At 44.3% G+C, this 18,558-nt stretch overlaps 3 protein-coding genes across 3 annotated transcripts; 1 reads left to right on the plus strand and 2 right to left on the minus strand.

The window, feature by feature from the left end:
- The first annotated feature begins 20 nt into the window (after nucleotides 1-20).
- Nucleotides 21-1,930, plus strand: DND1 (DND microRNA-mediated repression inhibitor 1). The gene is made up of 4 exons (XM_027841480.1): nucleotides 21-67; nucleotides 203-320; nucleotides 801-1,262; nucleotides 1,479-1,930. The coding sequence occupies exons 1-4, from the start codon at nucleotides 44-46 to the stop codon at nucleotides 1,928-1,930; spliced, it is 1,056 nt and encodes a 351-aa protein (XP_027697281.1). The 5' UTR covers nucleotides 21-43.
- Nucleotides 1,931-2,260: 330 nt separating this feature from the next.
- WDR55 (WD repeat domain 55) lies at nucleotides 2,261-5,168 on the minus strand. The gene is made up of 8 exons (XM_027841489.1): nucleotides 4,802-5,168; nucleotides 4,523-4,623; nucleotides 4,090-4,177; nucleotides 3,575-3,754; nucleotides 3,375-3,474; nucleotides 3,109-3,278; nucleotides 2,684-3,018; nucleotides 2,261-2,474 (listed from the first exon to the last, which is right to left on the minus strand). The coding sequence occupies exons 1-7, from the start codon at nucleotides 5,071-5,073 to the stop codon at nucleotides 2,691-2,693; spliced, it is 1,239 nt and encodes a 412-aa protein (XP_027697290.1). The 5' UTR covers nucleotides 5,074-5,168; the 3' UTR covers nucleotides 2,261-2,474; nucleotides 2,684-2,690.
- A 2,111-nt stretch (nucleotides 5,169-7,279) lies between these two features.
- Nucleotides 7,280-18,416, minus strand: IK (IK cytokine). The gene is made up of 20 exons (XM_027841500.1): nucleotides 18,277-18,416; nucleotides 17,997-18,063; nucleotides 16,612-16,704; nucleotides 16,272-16,331; nucleotides 15,504-15,671; nucleotides 15,175-15,289; nucleotides 14,914-14,984; nucleotides 14,772-14,818; nucleotides 13,246-13,409; nucleotides 13,021-13,129; nucleotides 11,669-11,708; nucleotides 11,283-11,508; nucleotides 10,622-10,640; nucleotides 10,136-10,214; nucleotides 9,203-9,283; nucleotides 8,863-8,920; nucleotides 8,105-8,193; nucleotides 7,834-7,942; nucleotides 7,569-7,603; nucleotides 7,280-7,454 (listed from the first exon to the last, which is right to left on the minus strand). The coding sequence occupies exons 1-20, from the start codon at nucleotides 18,290-18,292 to the stop codon at nucleotides 7,427-7,429; spliced, it is 1,674 nt and encodes a 557-aa protein (XP_027697301.1). The 5' UTR covers nucleotides 18,293-18,416; the 3' UTR covers nucleotides 7,280-7,426.
- Nucleotides 18,417-18,558: the final 142 nt, after the last annotated feature.

Here is an 18,558-nt window from a genome sequence, read left to right on the forward strand (position 1 = left end):
GGGAGGCTATAAAGGTGTGGGCCTGGGTGGGTCCTCTTTAAACATGCAGTCCAAACGGGAATGTGAGGTGAGTGGTCTAGATGGGGGATCCTCACGGTGAGATAATTTGGGGGATGGGAATCTGGCCCGCCCGATCGGCGTTTCCTTGCAAGGTGGTCTGGGGCCTAGTGCCTATACTCACCCCTTCTCCCACCCTCCCCAGTTGTGGTGTGAGCGGGTCAATCCAGTGAACAAGGCTGCGCTGGAGGCTTGGGTGAGGGAAACGGGGATCCGACTGGTGCAAGTGAACGGGCAAAGGAAATACGGCGGCCCACCCCCAGGTAAAATTTGCACCCCCAACTCCAAGGGGTGGGTAGCTTGACTTTCCTGCTGCCCCGGACTGTTAGGCGCCTGACACCTTTCCCCCCTCCCCAGCCTCGGAGGAGTGGCCTGTAAACCGAACTTCTTCAGCTGAGTGTGGGTTAATTGCCCTTTAACTGCCCCTGATTTGCACCCAAAGAGGAAAAGAAAAATGATCAGTTATTCTACACGGTTAAGCTCTATGAAATGCAAGCTATACTCTAACTGCACCCAGAAACTGGTTTTTATTTGCATTTTAGAATAATGGAATACTAATAGATAATAAGTAACTGATAAATTAAAATAGACTTTATAAATTAGTGTGAACTTATTAATTTTACAGACCAGTGTAAAGTCCAAACTGAGTTTATAGTTAGTGGTGAAGCCGGTTTTCAAAGGCTCCCCAGTTGGGGTTAGTTTGCCAAACCAGGTCAGCAGTTCAAAGACTACTCTATCCCCAGGCTGGGTGGGCAGCCCTCCACCAGCAGGTTCAGAGGTGTTCATCGGCCGCCTGCCTCAGGATGTGTATGAGCACCAGCTGATTCCACTGTTCCAACGAGTGGGGCGTCTCTACGAGTTTCGCCTCATGATGACATTTAGTGGCCTGAACCGAGGCTTCGCCTACGCTCGATACAGCTCCCGCCGCGGGGCCCAGGCTGCCATTGCAACTCTGCACAACCACCCTCTTCGGCCTGCCTGCCCGCTGCTGGTCTGCCGGAGCACCGAGAAATGCGAGCTGACCCTGGATGGGCTGCCACCAGCCCTGAGCCACCAGGCCTTGCTTAAGGCCCTGCAGCCTCTAGGCTCCGGTCTGCAGGAAGCACTGCTGCTCCCCAGCCTTATGCACCCCCACACACAGATTGCGCTGCTCAAGTTTAGCTCCCACCGGGCTGCGGCCATGGCTAAGAAGGCTCTAATAGAAGGTAGGAGTAATGCCTGAGCAAGGGCAGAGTCGAGGAAAATTGGGTAATCTTGTCTCCTACTAAGAAAGCTAGTACATTTGAGGGAGTGGGAGAGCTCAAGTCAAGGTTTTAGTGTTTGTTCGAGGGGGTGGGGTACATCCAAATACTTGTTGCCCAGCCTAGGTTGTCTTCTTTCCCCCCACCCATCATCATTCCTATGTGTCCTCTGTCCGGCAGGGCGCTCAAAGCTCTGTGGTGAGCAGGTGACAGTGGAATGGCTGAAGCCCGACCTGAAGCAACGACTCCGACAGCACACTGAAGGTCCTTTATTTCGGGGCTTGGAGACTGAGAGCAGTCACAGGCTCCTACCTGAGATACTGGGGTCCCCAATACCCCCTAGCTGTGCCCAGACTACTCTTGAGACACTGTGCCAACAGAAACGCCTAGGCATGCCTGTATTCCTCACTAAGTGCTTGGGAGCTGGGCCTGCAGGCTGGCACCGATTCTGGTACCAGGTGGTGATTCCTGGTCACCCCATGCCTTTCAGTGGCCTCATCTGGGTAGTTGTAACAAAGGAGGGGCCAAGTGGACATGAAGTTGCCAAGAATGCCGTGTCCCTTCGCCTCCTGGAAGCATTAGGTGAGCCAAGGAAAAATGAGAGCCCAGGATGGGGATGGTTTTCCTGCTAAAAATGTCATAGCCATCCTGGTCAGTTGGTCACCAGTTAGCTGTGGAGGTTTAGAGTAAAGAGTCCTTCCGTCCTTCCAGAAGGGCAGGGCCCTGAGGCTGGATGAGTGGGAACACTAGCCTTGGCTGATAGGGAGGGAAAACCTCCTCTGTTCCCCTGTTCCATTCCTTTTATGCCAGGCACATCCCTTCCACCTACCTAATCCTATATGTTTATGGTTTTGTCCCTCAAACTGTTCACTTGGTGGCTAGTTAGACCTAAAGTCAACTTTTTGGCCCTTCTGCCCATTATTGCTCTTTCTGTTGGTATTCTATGTTGGGGTATGTTTAAATCTGTTTTTCTTCTATTTAATTAAAAACCTAAGGTTGGTATATGTGTCCATGTTGTATCCTCTACAAGGGTTCTTCTCATTTTGATTAGGGGCCAGCTGGAGACAAGTGGTTGTTCAGTTTTCAGCTTTTTAAGTGGAAGACTACAATCTTGACAAAACAGCAACCCAAGAGCACAGACCTAGACACACTGGGTTTTGTCATCCTGTCTTCACTCTAAAAAAAAAAAAAAAATTCAGGTTAACTACCAAGCCTAGTGGTTTTAACATGCCTCCTCTATTCTGTCTCAGAACCAGAATGGGCTGTTTCAATTATGCTTGAAGCAGCCTCTGTAGAAAGTCCTTAAATAGGCTTTAATAACTGACATAAAAGAGAATAGGGCCTGATTTCCTCAGCTGCAATAGGTCTGGATGATTGCCCACTACCTTCCTCTCAGTCACTGTCCTCACTTTCTTCTTCTTCATCGTTGTCAACAGAAGCAGGCACTGTGGCTTCCTCCTCCTTAAGTCCAGCAAAGAAATCATCCATGCCCCAGGCCTTGCTGCTCAGAGCCTGCAATTGGCCACCTTTCTTCTTTCGCTTCCGATAATCATCCACTACCACTGAATGAAGTTGTGTCATATTCCAGAACTTAAGCCGATGGTCATGGCCACTGCTGGCAAGAAGTTGACCACAGTGGGAGAGGGCTAACTGTTCCACAGGTTCACCAGCATGTTGCCCCACACTTCCTACAACCCGGTTTGGCAGGATATTCACTGCCCTATGGAGAAAACATGGAATTAGTCCCTGAGGAGCCTGACATACCAAGTGCCCAATCCTTTCTCTACCAGCTTTCCCCCCATCTCATTACCGTATAATCCCATCAGTAGAGCCTGTGCATAGCAGATTGTCTGTGATGGGCACAATACAGTCAACTGACTCTGCCTTCAGGGCAAAACGGTCACTGGTTGCTCCAAAACCATTCCAGTTAAAGAGGTAAATGGTCCCCTCACTAGAGCCACAGGCAACTTTCTTTCCCCTCTGAAAAGAAAATTAAGGAGTTATTTCTAGAGAGTAGCAAACCAATCCTAGATGTGAGGATTCCTTCCTTTTGGTCCCCCTCAATCTCCATTGTACCTTCATGAGAGTAACAGAGGTCAAATCCCCATTCTGTGCTTCTGATAGAAGTTCAAATCGATGCCGCTTGATATTGAAGACACCAAGGCAACCATCCCCACTGTGGAAAAAACAAGCAATGTTGATTGCCGCCCCCCCCCCCAACCCTTACAGAAGCAGTTTAACTTGGGGGGAGGGGAGAAGCTTCAAAGGCTCTTTACCTGGCAGTAAGAAGCAGCTTCTTAGCAGGGTCCAGAGCCATATCTGCAATGTATTCCTCATGGTGCCTCAAGTCCATGATTGGACTCTCTTTCCTCTGGTCCCAGAGCCGAATCCCGCCATTATCATCCCCTGTAGCTAACAGATGCTCATCTACTAGCAACAAGCTGTTGATAGCTACACTGTGAAATAGGATTATGAGTTGAGAGGAAGTTAAAAAAAAATTAGTGATGATATTAATATGAAGGTAAATGTATAGCCTATATCAGATTGTGTGCTGTCTTGGGGAGGATGGTGGGGAAAAAGGTAGAGAAAAATTTTAAACTCAAAAACATATGGAAATGATTATTGATAAATCAAAATAAATTAATATAAAAATAAAATTTTTTTAAAAAGTAAAACATGAAAAAAAAATTAGTGATGAAAAGTTCAAAAAGAAGCCTTGTCTTGCATACCCCAAGGGAAGATCCCAACTTTTCCCAATACCCCCAATTTATTTCCTCAATTGCTGTCATACCTGTGAGCCTTGGAAATACGCTTATCTAGCCGACCCCGCTCCACATCCAGGATATGAATAGCTTTATCCTTGGAAACAGTGATAAGTTCTAGTGGAGACAAACAGGGATACAAATTAAAAATTGGAAGCAGTGGTCTTAAAGTCTATTCCAATCCTCTTCTCACTTAACAAATGGAGGAGAGTCCAAGGACCAAACAGTGGTCCTGCTGAGCTTCTAATGTCCTGACTCCCAGGCCTGGGCTATTCCATTCCCATCCCAATAAAAACCGTGGACTCAGCGCTGGAAGAGACCCTCGGAGATCTAGTGTTACAGATATTTCAACACAAATCCCTTCCACCAGGTCCCAGCTCACCCCAAGGAGGCTCCCGTGGTTGGGTGCTCAGTGGCTCCACAAGTGGCCCGCGGACCTGCCCCTTCTCTCCCTAGACTTACTCTGTCCGTCTTCGGAGAAGGCCAGGTCCCGGCAGGCCTTGAGATGGTGTCCCGAGGACCAGAGCTCCTTGGTTTCACCTTCCCGGCAGGAGTACTCGAAGCTGTTGTAAGGAAAAGGGGAAGGGGCAGTCATGTACTGCTGGGTAAGCCACCTCCGCTCTCTGGCCTCAGTTTCTTCTTCCGTCAAAGAGACGCTCCGGTCCCTTCCAACGCTGCTCGCCTATGAGCGGGACAAGGGAGCTCTCTCCAGGACCCCGCCCTGGCCCTCCCCGCGCTCACACGAACACGTCCCCGTCCACGTCCCCGGCGGCCAGGAGGTTCCGCGCCGGGTGGAAGGCGAGCCCGTTGGCCGGAGCCTCCAACACTATGTCTTCCGGGGCGTCCCGCTCCCGGGGCTCCGAGGCTTCCGTCCCTGCCTCGGTGTCGGTGTCGGTCTGCAAGGGAGCATCCGAGAGAAGGGCGGTAGAAGGGCGCCAGGACTCACCTTCTGCCGCCTGCTCGTGGGTATCCCACTCCCCTGCCCCATGCCTCACCTCGTAGGAGGCCGCCATGCTGATAGCAACTTCCGTCAAGGCACTGAAAAGTGTTGGAATCCTCCCGGCGACCACCGAGAGGGAAAGGCTTGGTGGTGGTGAGGAACCGGAAGCACGCTCTGAGCATGCTCTGTTGCCAAGCAGGCCCCGCCGGAACTTAAGTAGCTTTCCGTGGAGTGATCGCCAGGGCTGATCCCGAGGCTTTGGGCCTGCTACGTTATGCACGTGAAAAGCTCTTGTCGGCCTCGCCCGCTCGGCCCCTTAAGCCCAGGGAATAGGGTCTAGACAGGGCAAAAAGGTTTGCATGCCTGCTGCGGGGAGTCACCGATGCCATGCCCAAGCACCGAACCGAGGAAGGGGCAGAAGCCAGTCCTAGCTGGCTACTCAGGCATCAGACGACAGGAGGTAGAAGGCGACGGTGGTTAACGCTAACGGCCTTTCCAGATTTCCAGGGCTCTAATAGCTACATAGACTGCTGCAGGTACAGCCACGCGCTAGTTGGAGCCTTGCACTGGGGACAGCAGGACAGCAGGGAACCCGGGCACATATTACTGAATAACAGCCCTTTTTGAAACCCAGTTAGAGATGACACCAAAGCCAAGAGTGGCTGTTTCTGTCTGACAAAACAGCATTCAGCTATCATCCCCATTGCTGGTTTGCTCCAAAAAAAGCATCTACTGTTTTAGTGTTTAACTACCAGCTTCACTAGTTGGACAAGGTCCTTGGCTAATATCCTACTTAATAGCGGATCACTACTCCTACGTGCTAGCAATCTGAGCCATGTTCATTTATCCTTAACTAATTATGCCAGCTGCTTAGAACCCACTTATTGGGCGTTACCATAGGTCTAAAGTTCAACCTTTTGGATTACCTGCAGATTGCAACATCTGCCTAGAATTTCCATCAACACCACCACCACAGCTTCCTAAACATTAACTTTTGCAAGGAACCCAAGTTTAAAGTTGAATTAGGATCTAGCAAGCCAGCAAGAGCTAGGTTAGCAGATCCTAATGGATGACAGTAGCCTGGCATTTAGTAGGAACCCAGTGGGCCATCAGCCCAGTGATCCACCAGGGAGTGGATGTTCTTATGTCAGGCTGCCATCTGATTCCCACCAGTTCAGAAGCTCATATTTCAGCTATCCAAAACTAGCAGTGGGCAATAAGAAAGAGGAAGGAGCTAGCAAGAGGGTGAAGGCGGCAATTCAGAGGCCAGCTTTGCTGAAACTCTTGCAGCTATGAGGCAAGTAGATTTCATGTGCAGCTTTGACTTAGAGGCATGACATTCCTATTCCCCATAAACACAGCCCAGTATAAGAAAGGGTCAAACCACCACTGGCCTTCTTCCCTAAACAGGCCATTCCACTGGGCAAGAATGGATGATAAGATAGTATACCTTTGAGGAACATTACTTGGTAATTAGTACAATGGACTGTAAGATTGGTTTACTTGTTTTTATAACCCAAATTTTTTTTTACTCATACCTAAAGCCAGATTTTACAACCCTAGGGTCAAATTGCTGATAATCAAAGGCCAATCACTTTTCCTGGAGTTACTGCCCCTTGATCTGATACTTGATCTGATAAAAGTAAAAGCTATCTTCTTTGTTACAAGAGTTACTCTAGTATACTGATATAAATCTGGTATACCTTTCCTTGGTAAAGACTTATGTGAAAAAACAGCTTTTTTAAAAAGGAACATAGGAGCTTAATACTCCTTCCCTCCCTCCTTTCTATGTTGAAACTACACTGGCCAGAACCTCTTAGGTAGTGTCACTTTCAGCTTGAATACACATTGGAAAAAGAGAAATATTTAGCACTTGCTATCAATGCTGGGTTACTAGCTATAATAGTGTAATCTCAGCTTGTAAAGTACATAATTAGGGGCAGCTAGGTGGCTCAGTGGATAGACCACCAGCCCTGAAGTCAGGAGGACCTGAGTTCAAATGTGACCATAGACCAAACACTTGACACGTACTAGCTGTGTGACCCTGGGCAAGTCACTTAACCCTAATTGCCAAAAAATAAAAATAAAATAAAGTACATAATTAAAATGAGTTCCCACATGTAAAATTGATTGTACCCAAATATGTGTTAGAGCTTGTGAAGCCAAGAACAAAATGGTGAAATTGGCCCAACTAGTGTTTCCAAACAACTGAGGAATTGGAGTTGACCTCATCCCCCATCTTTCCCTTCATACAATCTCTTCAGCAGAAAAGAAAAAAAAAAGGGTTAACATGGATTTTAATAGTTGAAACAATGCAATTTCATACACACACGAACACTGCAGCCTCTCTAAAGAAAGTGCAAAGGGAGAGAAAAAAAGTTGAGAAATATCCAGACAAGTAATCTTCCAGGATTCCGAGTGCTGGACTAATATTTTGGTCTTTTGACCTCAACCCTACAATGCAAAAAAGAAATAGCATCAAGAATCAACACACTAAGAAATTAAAAAAAAAAATAATCAACACACTTGTTTCAATGATCCCCAACCAAATGAAAAAAAGTCTCTTACCCATCAGCCTCCATTTTCTTTCTTTTCTCAATAATCTGCAAAAAAGAATAGAGATAATTATGCTACACATCCAAGCCTTATCCAGTAAGAGAGGGAAGACAAGGGCCCATGGAAGCACTAAGAAACAGTGTGAACCATCTCAAGCCCCTCCCATCTACATGGGATAATTCTGGAGTTTCTTTCCAAGCTATTTACCCCAAGTCTAAGGGATGGGAGGATCTGGATCTCTGTTCCCATCTATAGCTTCCCACCTCCCTAAACTCACTGCACTGATCTTTTTCCACTGTCGATCAAGCTCTGCCTTGTCATTTGTTTCTTTGAAGCGTCTGGTTTTCCGACCTTCTGACATCTTGATGCCATACTGGAATGCAGCTCTATAGGTAGATGAAGAAAGTCAGGGTAACGATATAGTGAGGTTGCATGGAACAAGATTCAAAGAAAGGGCCCTAGGTGGGAACAGCCTTACCAGACTGTGCCCTCTTCCATCCCCCCTTCCCTAGTCCCAGAACCCCGGTTAGTTTCAGTGCCAGACTTACTTGGGCAAAGCCTCTTTGTTATTCATATACTCGCTGTACTCTTCCTGGGTGTCAAAGTCCCATCGACCCAACGGTCCCTTCTTGTTACCCTGTGGCAAGAAAGAAAATGGTGGTCAGCAGGAACCTTTCTAGTTTGCAGTACAGGGCTTGTAGGCCACATTCAACACTTTTTCAGGACAGTGCCTAGAAAATCCAACTAACTAGGGTTGTTCTCTGGTTCTACACTTCTTTGGAGATAAAGGGGCTACTGAGAAAAATAAGCAGTTATTCCAGATAATTAGATATCCAAATCATCTCTGCCACTTCGAGTAAAGGAGAAAGAAAAGAAGGTTAAAGCAATCCTATTTGCTATTCCATTAATAACTGTGTTTACATATATAGAAGAGACAACCTTGAAATTTGGCTAAAATGATGCTTTATAGCAATTGTGTCCCCACCTTCCCTCCCTCCCAACCACCACCACCTTAAGCCTAAGTTCAAAGAAAATTCTTTTATAAAATTTTAACCTAAGCCTCAAAGTGAAAATGTTTTTGGCTCGTTTGTCTTTCTGTAGAAAACTAAATATTCAGTTAAGCCACTAATTCCACCATCCAGGCCACTGTTAATTTTCTCAATGAATCACTGGAATGCTAGTGCTAGTGGAAAACATACACTTTCAGTGAGGTAGCTGCCTGTTCTTTCTTCTACAGAGAAAGACAGCCCTACAGACTACAGCCACGATATAATCCGTTCTTAATGTAAACCTTACAGAGACATACCTGGTCCATTTTGCTATAATCCACCTCTTCATCACTGTCCACAGCCATATCATCCATCCTAAAAAGAGGCAAAGAAAAGTCAAATGCTCTAATGAACCAAGACTGTCTAGGAACCTAACTAGTCCCTTTGCCCTGTCAAACACCTTACTTTCCCTACTCCTCCCAGCTGACTCAATTGGCATAAGGTGATCCTGACATCTCCTTATGAGTGACAGATATTTCAGAATCACAGAAAACTGCCTAATTCTCTTGTTTCCAGTTTCAATTTTCCAACTACCCTTCCCCATATCCCACTTCCCAGAGACTCATATCCCATTTCCCAGAATGAAGTCTCACTTACGTGGCTGGATAACACTCTGCATAACTGTTGGACATGCCAAAGAAATCTCCCAGCTGTTTCTTATCTTCTGGTTTCTTCAGTGTGTGCTATGTTAAAGTATAATAACAAGTGCCACAGAAAGTAGATGTCCATATACTAGATGCCCATTGGGGAACAGCCTTTAAAAATCTCTGATACATGAATATAATGGAATATTATAGAGAAGGATGGGGAAAAAATATGAACTGATACAAAGTAAGAAGCAGCAAGAAAACAATACACACAATAACTAAAGCCAATATAAATGGAAAAAACAACAAAATAACCAAAATGCTGAGAAATTGCAATGAACAAGCTTGGCCCCAAAAAGCAAGTATAAAAGTGCAGTCAGGGGCAGCTAGGTGGCGCAGTGGATAGAGCACCAGCCCTGGATTCAGGAGGACCTAAGTTCAAATCTGGCCTCAGACACATAACACTTACCAGCTGTGTGACCCTGGGCAAGTCACTTAACCCCATTGCCTGACCAAAAAATAAATAAATAAATACAAGTCCTTTAAAATTAAAAAAAGTGCACCTCCTTTCTTTTTTTTACAAAGGTAGGGGACTCTTGAATGTGACTGGTGAGAGATGTGTTGGTGAGATTTGTTGAACTGGTTTCTTTTTATTATTTGTTAATAGAAATAGTTCTCTTAGGGGAAGAAGAGGGATATATTGAAACAAATGGTAGAGTCCAGAGAAAGGGGGGAAGACAGAACAAGACCCAGAGGATAAAGGCCATAGAAAGACTGCAATCCTAAAGAGAGAGTGGTTGTTCTAAGCATGTCCTGTGGGGAAAAGGGCAACTCTCAGTCAATCCTCTCCATATAAATGAGAACAGCTGTGGGGGAATCAGAAGCAAGGGAAAGCTAAAAAGTTGTTTTAGAACTCATGATCCTATTTCATAGTAAAGGATATGATTCACCACCTTCCCAACCAGCAGAACCAGCAAACTTTTCATTGATGGACTTTATCAACTCCTTGGCAGATCCAGGACCTATAGGTAAAAAACTTATATTAACCATCTTCTTAAGCAAGAGAGACTTGGGCCAGGACCCCTCCCCACCCAAGCCCAGTTCTTAGAGGACTGAGGAGTTTGGGAGCCTCAGATCCCCGCATGGTCCCTCTAGCAGTAATCCCTGTATCCTGCCACTACTGTACAAACATCAGAGTTGATCCTGTATCACAGAACTAAAGCAACAGTAAGGTAAGTCCCTATTCTGATTTCTTTGAGCACATCATAGACATTGTTGCCCAGAGTCAGCTCCATGCATATCATCTCTGATCTGTACAGTGTATCAGAATTTTAAGCCAGGTTCAAATAAAAGGCAGGAGCCAGGATGCAGGCCTCTGGCTCTTCAGAATACTTCATAACACCTACTTAACAACATGAATATAACTTACCTTTGTCAATATCAATGGGCTGAAAAGGGAAAAAGAGAGTAAGGTCACTGTCAAATATCAGCAACAACTACTTTTAATTCTCAACCACATTTTACAAATCTACCCTTTTCTGATCTCTCCCCCTCTTAACCACTATCTCAAACCTCCACCAACTTCACAGTTTTTCCCATTCTGTAAGGAGGTTACTGTGGGGAAATCATACTCCCTCCCTTTCCATGGCCAGCTTTCTTAAAAAGTAGGGCTCCCATTCCTTCTTACATCACAATCTAATAATACTTCTGAAAAATCTGCTATTAATGGTGTCTTCAATCACCACCTCACATCATAACCACTTTTTCCCAGGTTGATCAAGGAGAAAACAATGTTTGAGTCATTGTTCTGATTCAAGGAATGGGCATACTGCCTCTAATTTTCTCTCCTCTGTCTCTAAATTCCCAATCTCTCCCCCCACCACCACCCCAAAGCCTGCACAAACAAGATGGAACCAGGGAAAAAACTCAGTAAGCACAGAATTTCCAGATTATAATCCATTTGCCAAGAAAATATGAGGTCCCTCCAAAAAATTTACAGGGATTTCCATACTGGGAATCTGAATTTAGTCAACTTCTCAAACTAATCTATCTTTCTGCATGTGATAAAAATCTTGGAATTCATGACTCACCTCGTCATCCACTTTAGGCTTCTCAAAATAGCTGTGTCGCTTCTTCTCCTCTTCTCTCTCTCGATCCCGTTCTCTTTCTCGGTCCCTCTCCCTGTCCCGTTCTCTTTCTCTCTCTCGTTCTCGGTCCCGGTCCCGATCTCGCTCCCGTTCACGATATCGCTCCCGCTCTTTTTCCCTTGGAACCTTAGTTGTTGATGGCACATAATCTCCAATGTCTTCAAAAATGCTGGAAAGGCACAGACCCAGATGTCAGTAGCTATCCAAAAGTATGGACCCTACTATGTCTTCAGGTTCCTACACTAGGCTTCCCACAGACTTCCAGAACAATTGGTCTTCCACAAAGCTCTCTTCCTATGATCACTTATATTAGAAACTAATATACATACTTCATGTCAGCCTCTGGAGGTTTCTTCTCATCCAGCTTTCCTGTAAAGTAAGAATAGGAATAAGGATAACAAGGCAGGGCCATTTCTTTCCCAGTGTCACCATCAATTCTTCTCTCAATATTACTGTAAAACATCTACAAAGTATGCTTCCTCACTCTCAGCATGATGGAATGAGGGGCAGCTAGGTGGCACAGTGGATAGAACACCAGACCTGGAGTCAGGAGGATCTGAGCTCAAATCTGGTCTCGGACACACAAAACTTCCTAGCTGTGTGACTCTGGGCAAGTCACCTAACCCCAATTGCCTCACCAAAAAAAAAAAAAAGAATGGTGCAATGAGGCACATACACAACAGTCTATGTGTAAATTTATTTTGCTTGATTTGTTAAAAGTAAGGGTCCTATTGTTTGATGGGAATTTATTAAGGAGAGATAGTAATGTGTAAAAAAAAAGTCCATAAAACATTTAAGAATTAAAAAAAAAACAAAAAAGAGAAAAAGGTCAAGAACAAAACATCTTGCCAGTTACTGCAGGCTCAAAAAGAGCAGCCAACAAACAATACAAAGATAGAAAGCATAAAGCTAGAAGACTATGGAATCACAGAGGCTGAGAGAGAAGAGAACATTAAGGAAAAATGAAAAGGTGAAAAAAAATTTTTTTGAAAAGAGGAGAAGAATACAGTCTCATTTGAAAGGAAGATAAGAACTGAGAAGAAGCCACTGGACTTAGCAATTAAGAGTTCTTGGGTGCCCTTTAGGAGAATAGTTTCAGCAGAACTGAGGCCAGATTTCAAGAAGCTGAGGAATGGGTGGTAAGGAAGAAGAGACACCTAGTTTAAACTACATACAATTAATTAGAAAACATTTTGTTGTCATCACAATGGAAAGGTACTTCTAACCACCTATTTTTGTATGTTGTGCTAGGCAATGAAGAAAATGAATTAAACAGAGTCAACATTTTGTAAATATCTGTATAAAAATGTCAATCTCCTACAGTCCCTAGCACAAGCTCTTATTCGTACAGGGGGCACTACATAAACCTTGTTGATCAGTTGCGGGGGGCAGGGAGGGTGTAAAGAAAGTACTACCAACATTGTTCTCAATCTGCCTCTTACCACAACACTACTTCTCAAATTTGTCAGGGAAAAATATATGTTCTAGTCTTGTCCCAGCCCTGATTCTGAGAATAGTCTTCCTGTCCCCCAATTCTCAAGGCTCTCTCCCAAGGCAAAGGGAACAGAATGGCTCTAGGACAAATATCACTAAATAAACTTATTGCTTCCTGACATTCCATATGTCACTACAAGACTCAGTCCCCACAGAAAATAATCTTTCCCCAAAACCATCCAGAGACCTTTGTCCTTTTTCTTCAGCTTCTTATTCCGGGTGCCCTGCCGTAAATAGGAGAGGATTTGTGTCAATTTGCTGATCACAATATCATTCGTGGTCAGGGTGGTCTGGGCCTGAAATCCCAAAAAGAAAGTAAGTCAATCAACTGAGAAAACACCATTTCTAGGAGGAAAGAGTCCCTCCCACATTTCCTACAAAGGACAGTCCTAAGGAATATTACGGCAAGTACCTCCATGGTAGGACAATCAGCTTTGCTCCGGATAAGTGTAGTGGGGATATCTGTATCTGCATACTCATCATCCAGATCTACCACATAGGCCATGCGGCCTGGCAGAAACAGCTCATTTCGTTCGTAAGCTTTGTTCTTAAAGAGCATACGGTAAACATTTCGGCCTAAGAGAAGGGGATAATAAGTAAGTATTCACTGAGTGCCTTCAGTGAGCCTGGTACTGTCATATGACTTAGTTCTAATCTTCAGAGATTACAGTCCAGTTGAGGAGACAAGCCTAATAAAAAAAAAGCAAATAATTAGAAAACAAATGCTAAAATATATAGTACTACCAGTGTTAGAGAAGGTCAGAAAAGGGAGAAACCTATGTTTGAATGGGTAGTCAGGGTTTTATAAAGAAGACAGATAAGACTTGAGCTGGACCCTGAAGAATGGATAGAAATTGTATAGGTAAAGAAAGGAAGGGTATTCCATTCAGGGGTAGGAGATAACAAAAGCAATACTACAGAGGCAGGAAAAAGTAAGGCTGGGGACTAAGAGATTGATTACTTCTTAGGGAGTAGTAGAAAGTAAAGTTAGATAGCTAACCAAGATTAACAAATTAAATACAGCAAAAGGTTTTATGTAGAATACAGATAAGGAAATTCCTATAGACAAAGATTTCTCTATCCATCTCTAACATCTGATAGCCCGAGGTTTTCTATAATTGCACCAATGCGAACTTAAAAGGATAAGATACCTTTAACAGGAAAATGTATGCAATGGCCAATCCTAGGGGCTACAAATTTAAGTTATTTTCCCTCTAATGAGAATTATTCTCTACTAACCTCCATTAGAGGATCTAAGCCTTGTATCTTGCCATGGAAGTAAAATATATATACTCTTACATGATTTTCTCAGCAGTAATATAATTGGGACACTTTTCTGCATTTAAATGCTTTTAAAAGGCCTTAAAGTCAGACTGGTGATGATTTTGCTCTGCAGTGAATTTTTCAAGCAAATTTTCATAGTGCAGGCAGAAAAGTGTTAAAGGATACCAAAGGAATTATAAATGAATTTTAAAGTTAGGGCTATTCTATACAGGTCTCAAAGTACTTTTGTGTAGGTTTAAAAAATATGTAGTATCTCCCAATATATGCTTTACAAAATGTGATTTAAAGTCATGTAAAAATTACTTTACAAGAAAGTGAAGTTTAAATATCTATTTTCTGTCTTCATTTGGAAGGACATATAATTGATGTTAGACTAAATCTAAAACTGATTTCAACGGTGCATAAGAAAGTAGATAAGGTCTATAAGGAATTAAATCTTGGTTTAAAGCAGTGTGAAAATGGTATTTAAAGCATGTAGTTAGAAATATCATAGTATGGGGAAAGAAGAAACAACAAACATGTGGAATTTTTAAAAATTCTATCATAATCCAACAATTCTGGTGCATTTTTAGTTGGTGGTATGTAAGTCTCTTATAAGATCTGATCCTGTTGAAAACAAGTGTCAAGGCATTAAAATAACATTTCTGCTCTTACCCAAACGAGTCTTAAACTCAATCTTATTCTCAGGATCTTCATCCTTCCTTAAGAAACAAGAAAGAAGCCATTAGCCAGTTCTGCCATCAGTCCAAGTCCTGCCCCTCCACCTCAACAATCCACGCCTCCCCCATATACTCACTTTGTTTCCTTTTGAGGTTTCTCCATCATCTCTTCCTCTTCTTTTTCTTTGCTGGCAATCTCAGCTCGAACCTAAAGGAGGAACCAGAGGGGTGTCTGGGACAGTTCTATCCCCTAAATCTATATCTTCAGCACTAATGAGATAATTCTACAACAGCCAGGAAGGCTCCCCCATTCAACAAAGCTCCCCTTCCTGGAGGCCCAGAGACATTCAGCATTCTGGCAACATCCATAACTCACAAACAAAAGAAAAACATCTCACCTTCTGGAGAAGGGCAAAATCCAAGCCTTTCACCAAATGAGTATGTTCCATGTCACCACCCAAGAACTTGGACTCCTGGATCAACTGTCGCCTCTTCTCTGCTGCAGATTTGTCACTATACAACAAAAGGGACCATTATCAGATCAACCCAGTATTACTGACAAGGGATTGTTTATAGTGGTTTGGCTTAGGTGGGAAGGAGGCCAGAGGTCCACATTACAGTATACTGAAGCCCAGAAGAACTAAATGATTTGCCCACAATTACACAGCCTGACTGGGGCTGCTTCAGAAATTAAATCTTAAATGAACCTAGGCCAAAGTCTACTCACGCCTCAGCAGTAGGTCCCACAGCTCTGTAGTTAGCAGTGGTACTGATCAACTCTGTTTCTTCATAATCCTTGTTTACACCATCTCTTCTTTCTTTGGCACGGTCACGATACTTTTCTGCTAGCTCCCTTTCACGTTCAATTTCTTGTTGACGGAGTTTAGCATAGTAGCTATGAATGAGAAGAAAGAGGTAAGGCAGTCAAATATAAGTGCAGCAAATCTGCTCCTCTCTATTGCTTGTACTCTTTGTTCTCTACATCTTTGCCCTCACTCCTCCTACACATACCTCTGGGCCAAAAAATATACCCCCTGTAATACCCAATTACTTATATATGTTCTCACAGCGATTCTCTTTCTCTGTACATTGCAGTTTGCTCTATAATTATAATAGAGCTTTCTCAGTCACTGCTAAGCCCCTTCCTGTTTAGTCACCTCCAAATTACTGAGTATCTACTACTATTAAGCCACATAGCCCCAGAAGATTAATTTGGATTTCCAACTCTTTACAAATTTCAGCTCAATGTCTCATAATTCTACCCGTAAGAACAAAGAAAGCAAAATACCAGGCCCATGGAAAACTTTTGTAGTTTCTAAGTAAAAAGCCCCCTAACAAACACAAAAACCTTAGAGCTTCCAAAAAAGAGAAGCCTCAGCTTCTTCATTAAATGAGAACTATGCTCCTACATAGCCAACTCTTAACCTAACTCAGTCCCACCTCAGTAAGGACAGTGCTCACATTAAGATCTAACCTCCCCTTCCCTTCCTTTCACCTTTTCTTTTTCCTCCTTCGTGCTGCTGGATCTTCATCCTCGTTGTATTCCCTTGGCATCCTAGAGGGAGGAGAAAATCCAAACATACCAAATGGCTACCACAGCCTCACAAATCCCAAGAGGAGTCCTCAGTGGTAAAATGATCAGGGCACTAAAGCTAAGCAGGAAAAAGCCCCAGAGGAATAAATTTAGAAAAATATACAGACTCCCAACCCAACCAGAGCCTCAATAAAATAATCCCTCTTACTTTCTACTTTTCTAAACATTTCCTATAGGAAAGTATGCAATAGGAACAGGTTGGGAATGGTTGGGAAACAACTAGGAATATCCAACAGCTTACTCATGATGGCGAGATTTGGATGGTGGTGCAGATGTGGGTGCAGCTCTAGGTGTCATAAGTAGTTTCCTAAAGTCTTCATTGGTGAGTTTGGACCTAGTGAAACAAGACACAAGATTGTCAAACACGGAGTGACAAAATCAGCACTTCCTCAGTCTGTTTCCATCTAGCACCTCATTCCCCCAAAAGTAGCTATTACTTCTCTATATAACCAGTAACATGCTAGTACAAATAACATTCATTACTTCGAGGACCCCTGATTTCATTAGTACAAGTAATACTCCCATTGACACAGATCCCAAATCCTTCACAGTTTAGTTTTATTAAATAAGCACCTTGCTATGAATGAAGAAATCATCAACTGGCAAACAATCTTCCACTAAAAAAAAAATAAGCTTTTCCAAATTGTAAGGATTCAGAGAGATTATCTAGTTCAAATCTCTCATCAAAAAGATAATGAAACTAAAGCCCAGAGAGATTAAATAATTAGCTCATGATTGCTGTTGACGTTGGTGTAAACTCTTCCTGAGTTCTCACTTTCCCAAAAAAAACCCCACCAATCTAGGAAGGGAAGACCCTCAGTTATTCACTCTGAGCAATCCGGGCCCAAACAATGACCACTAAGTGGGGTTTGGGTTGGAACCTATTAACTGGCCAATCAACGAGAACCAGAGTGAATTAAGTTTAAGGCAAATTCTTTAAGAAAGAAATCTAGCCCATTAAACCCCAAGGTATCTTGCTAGGTTTCAGACAACAAAATTTTCATTCCTTTGGGCACAGCACATACCCTAGGGTATGATACCCTATGTGGACAGAAGGGGGGGAGGGGAGAGGAGGGGTAGGAGGGGTTCTGACGCCCAACTGGAATTGGCCAGTTGGGGGTCCCCAGTGGGGCAGCTTGGGACTACTCACAGGTTGTTGTTAGTCTTTCATTCTCCAAGAAGACCATGACATCAGGAAAGTGATGCCATAACTTTCAAGTGAACTGGATCTAAGCGAAGGAGGGCTGTGCAAAGTAACCAAGCCTGACTTTCTCCTCTGGAGCCATCTGAGTCCAGTGGCATGATACAGATCAGGAAGTAGCACAACCCAGCTGGGAGATACTAGGTCCTGACTCTAAATCCTGTTCACTATGGCAAGCACTGTCTCTCCAACTAAGCTGGTACCCAGAAGCCATACAGCCTTCACATATCATATATGAAGCTGTAGGAAGACCTGTTTGTGTTCAGCTGGCATTGCCTTTAAGAACCTAGGGTCACCTCCACGAACAAGGTATTTGAGATGCACTTTAAAGCACAAGTTCAAAAACCTGCAATCCCACCCTTGGGGTCCCACCCTACCAAAAGAGGCCTCTATACTCTTGGCCCCTACATGCCAGTCATACTCACTGATGGAAAGAATGAGGATCGTCCACATCATGGCCATCCGGGGCTAACGGGTTGGAGAACGGTTCACCTGGGGTAAACAAAAGACTGAGCTCCCCGCATCCCCTCGCGCCGCCCTTGCCGGACACCGCCGACCCCGCTAGGCTGCAGGTACAAGAACCCTCCCCGACCCCCGCCCAAACTGTCCCTAACAGCCCCAAGTTGGACGCAGGGAAGACCCTTAATAACAAGGTTTGACCCGAGGGAGACTCCCAAGGAGGGAGGAGTAGACCCCGGGACTCACTGTCTCGTTCCGGCATCCTGACCCCGGCTTCAGCTCCCAAAAGAAACGCCACCACAGGAACCCCAGATTCGCAAACTGATTATCCACCACGCTCTGCGACGAGATCGGCTTCCGCCTTACGCTTGGCCCCACCTTTCTCACGTGTCATTACCATGGCAACTCCGCTCACGTAGACGTGAGTGACTCTTCTACGGAAATGAGCAAAAAGTGGGCCTGACGTAATTGGCTGAATTCCACCTCGACTCTCCCTCTCCCCGCCCCTTTCCCCACATCTGACCAATC

Source organism: Vombatus ursinus, unplaced genomic scaffold (assembly GCF_900497805.2).
Source record: "Vombatus ursinus unplaced genomic scaffold, bare-nosed wombat genome assembly UNPS02004736.1, whole genome shotgun sequence".
Taxonomy (NCBI): Eukaryota; Metazoa; Chordata; class Mammalia; order Diprotodontia; family Vombatidae; genus Vombatus; species Vombatus ursinus.

Excerpts from the sequence above, each read along its gene's own strand:
- DND1 (XM_027841480.1), top strand. The coding sequence starts at position 44 with ATGCAGTCCAAACGGGAATGTGAG. Across the intron at positions 68-202 it reads AGTCCAAACGGGAATGTGAG|TTGTGGTGTGAGCGGGTCAA; the intron begins GTGAGTGGTCTA and ends CACCCTCCCCAG. Across the intron at positions 321-800 it reads ATACGGCGGCCCACCCCCAG|GCTGGGTGGGCAGCCCTCCA; the intron begins GTAAAATTTGCA and ends CTCTATCCCCAG.
- WDR55 (XM_027841489.1), bottom strand. The coding sequence starts at position 5,073 with ATGGCGGCCTCCTACGAGGTGAGGCATGGGGCAGGGGAGTGGGATACC. Across the intron at positions 4,624-4,801 it reads GTGGACGGGGACGTGTTCGT|CTTCGAGTACTCCTGCCGGG; the intron begins GTGAGCGCGGGG and ends TCCTTACAACAG. Across the intron at positions 3,279-3,374 it reads CCTCTGTTACTCTCATGAAG|AGGGGAAAGAAAGTTGCCTG; the intron begins GTACAATGGAGA and ends TTTTCTTTTCAG.
- IK (XM_027841500.1), bottom strand. Across the intron at positions 11,509-11,668 it reads CCTCCAGAGGCTGACATGAA|CATTTTTGAAGACATTGGAG; the intron begins GTATGTATATTA and ends GTGCCTTTCCAG. Across the intron at positions 9,284-10,135 it reads GGTTGGGAAGGTGGTGAATC|ACTGAAGAAACCAGAAGATA; the intron begins ATATCCTTTACT and ends AACATAGCACAC.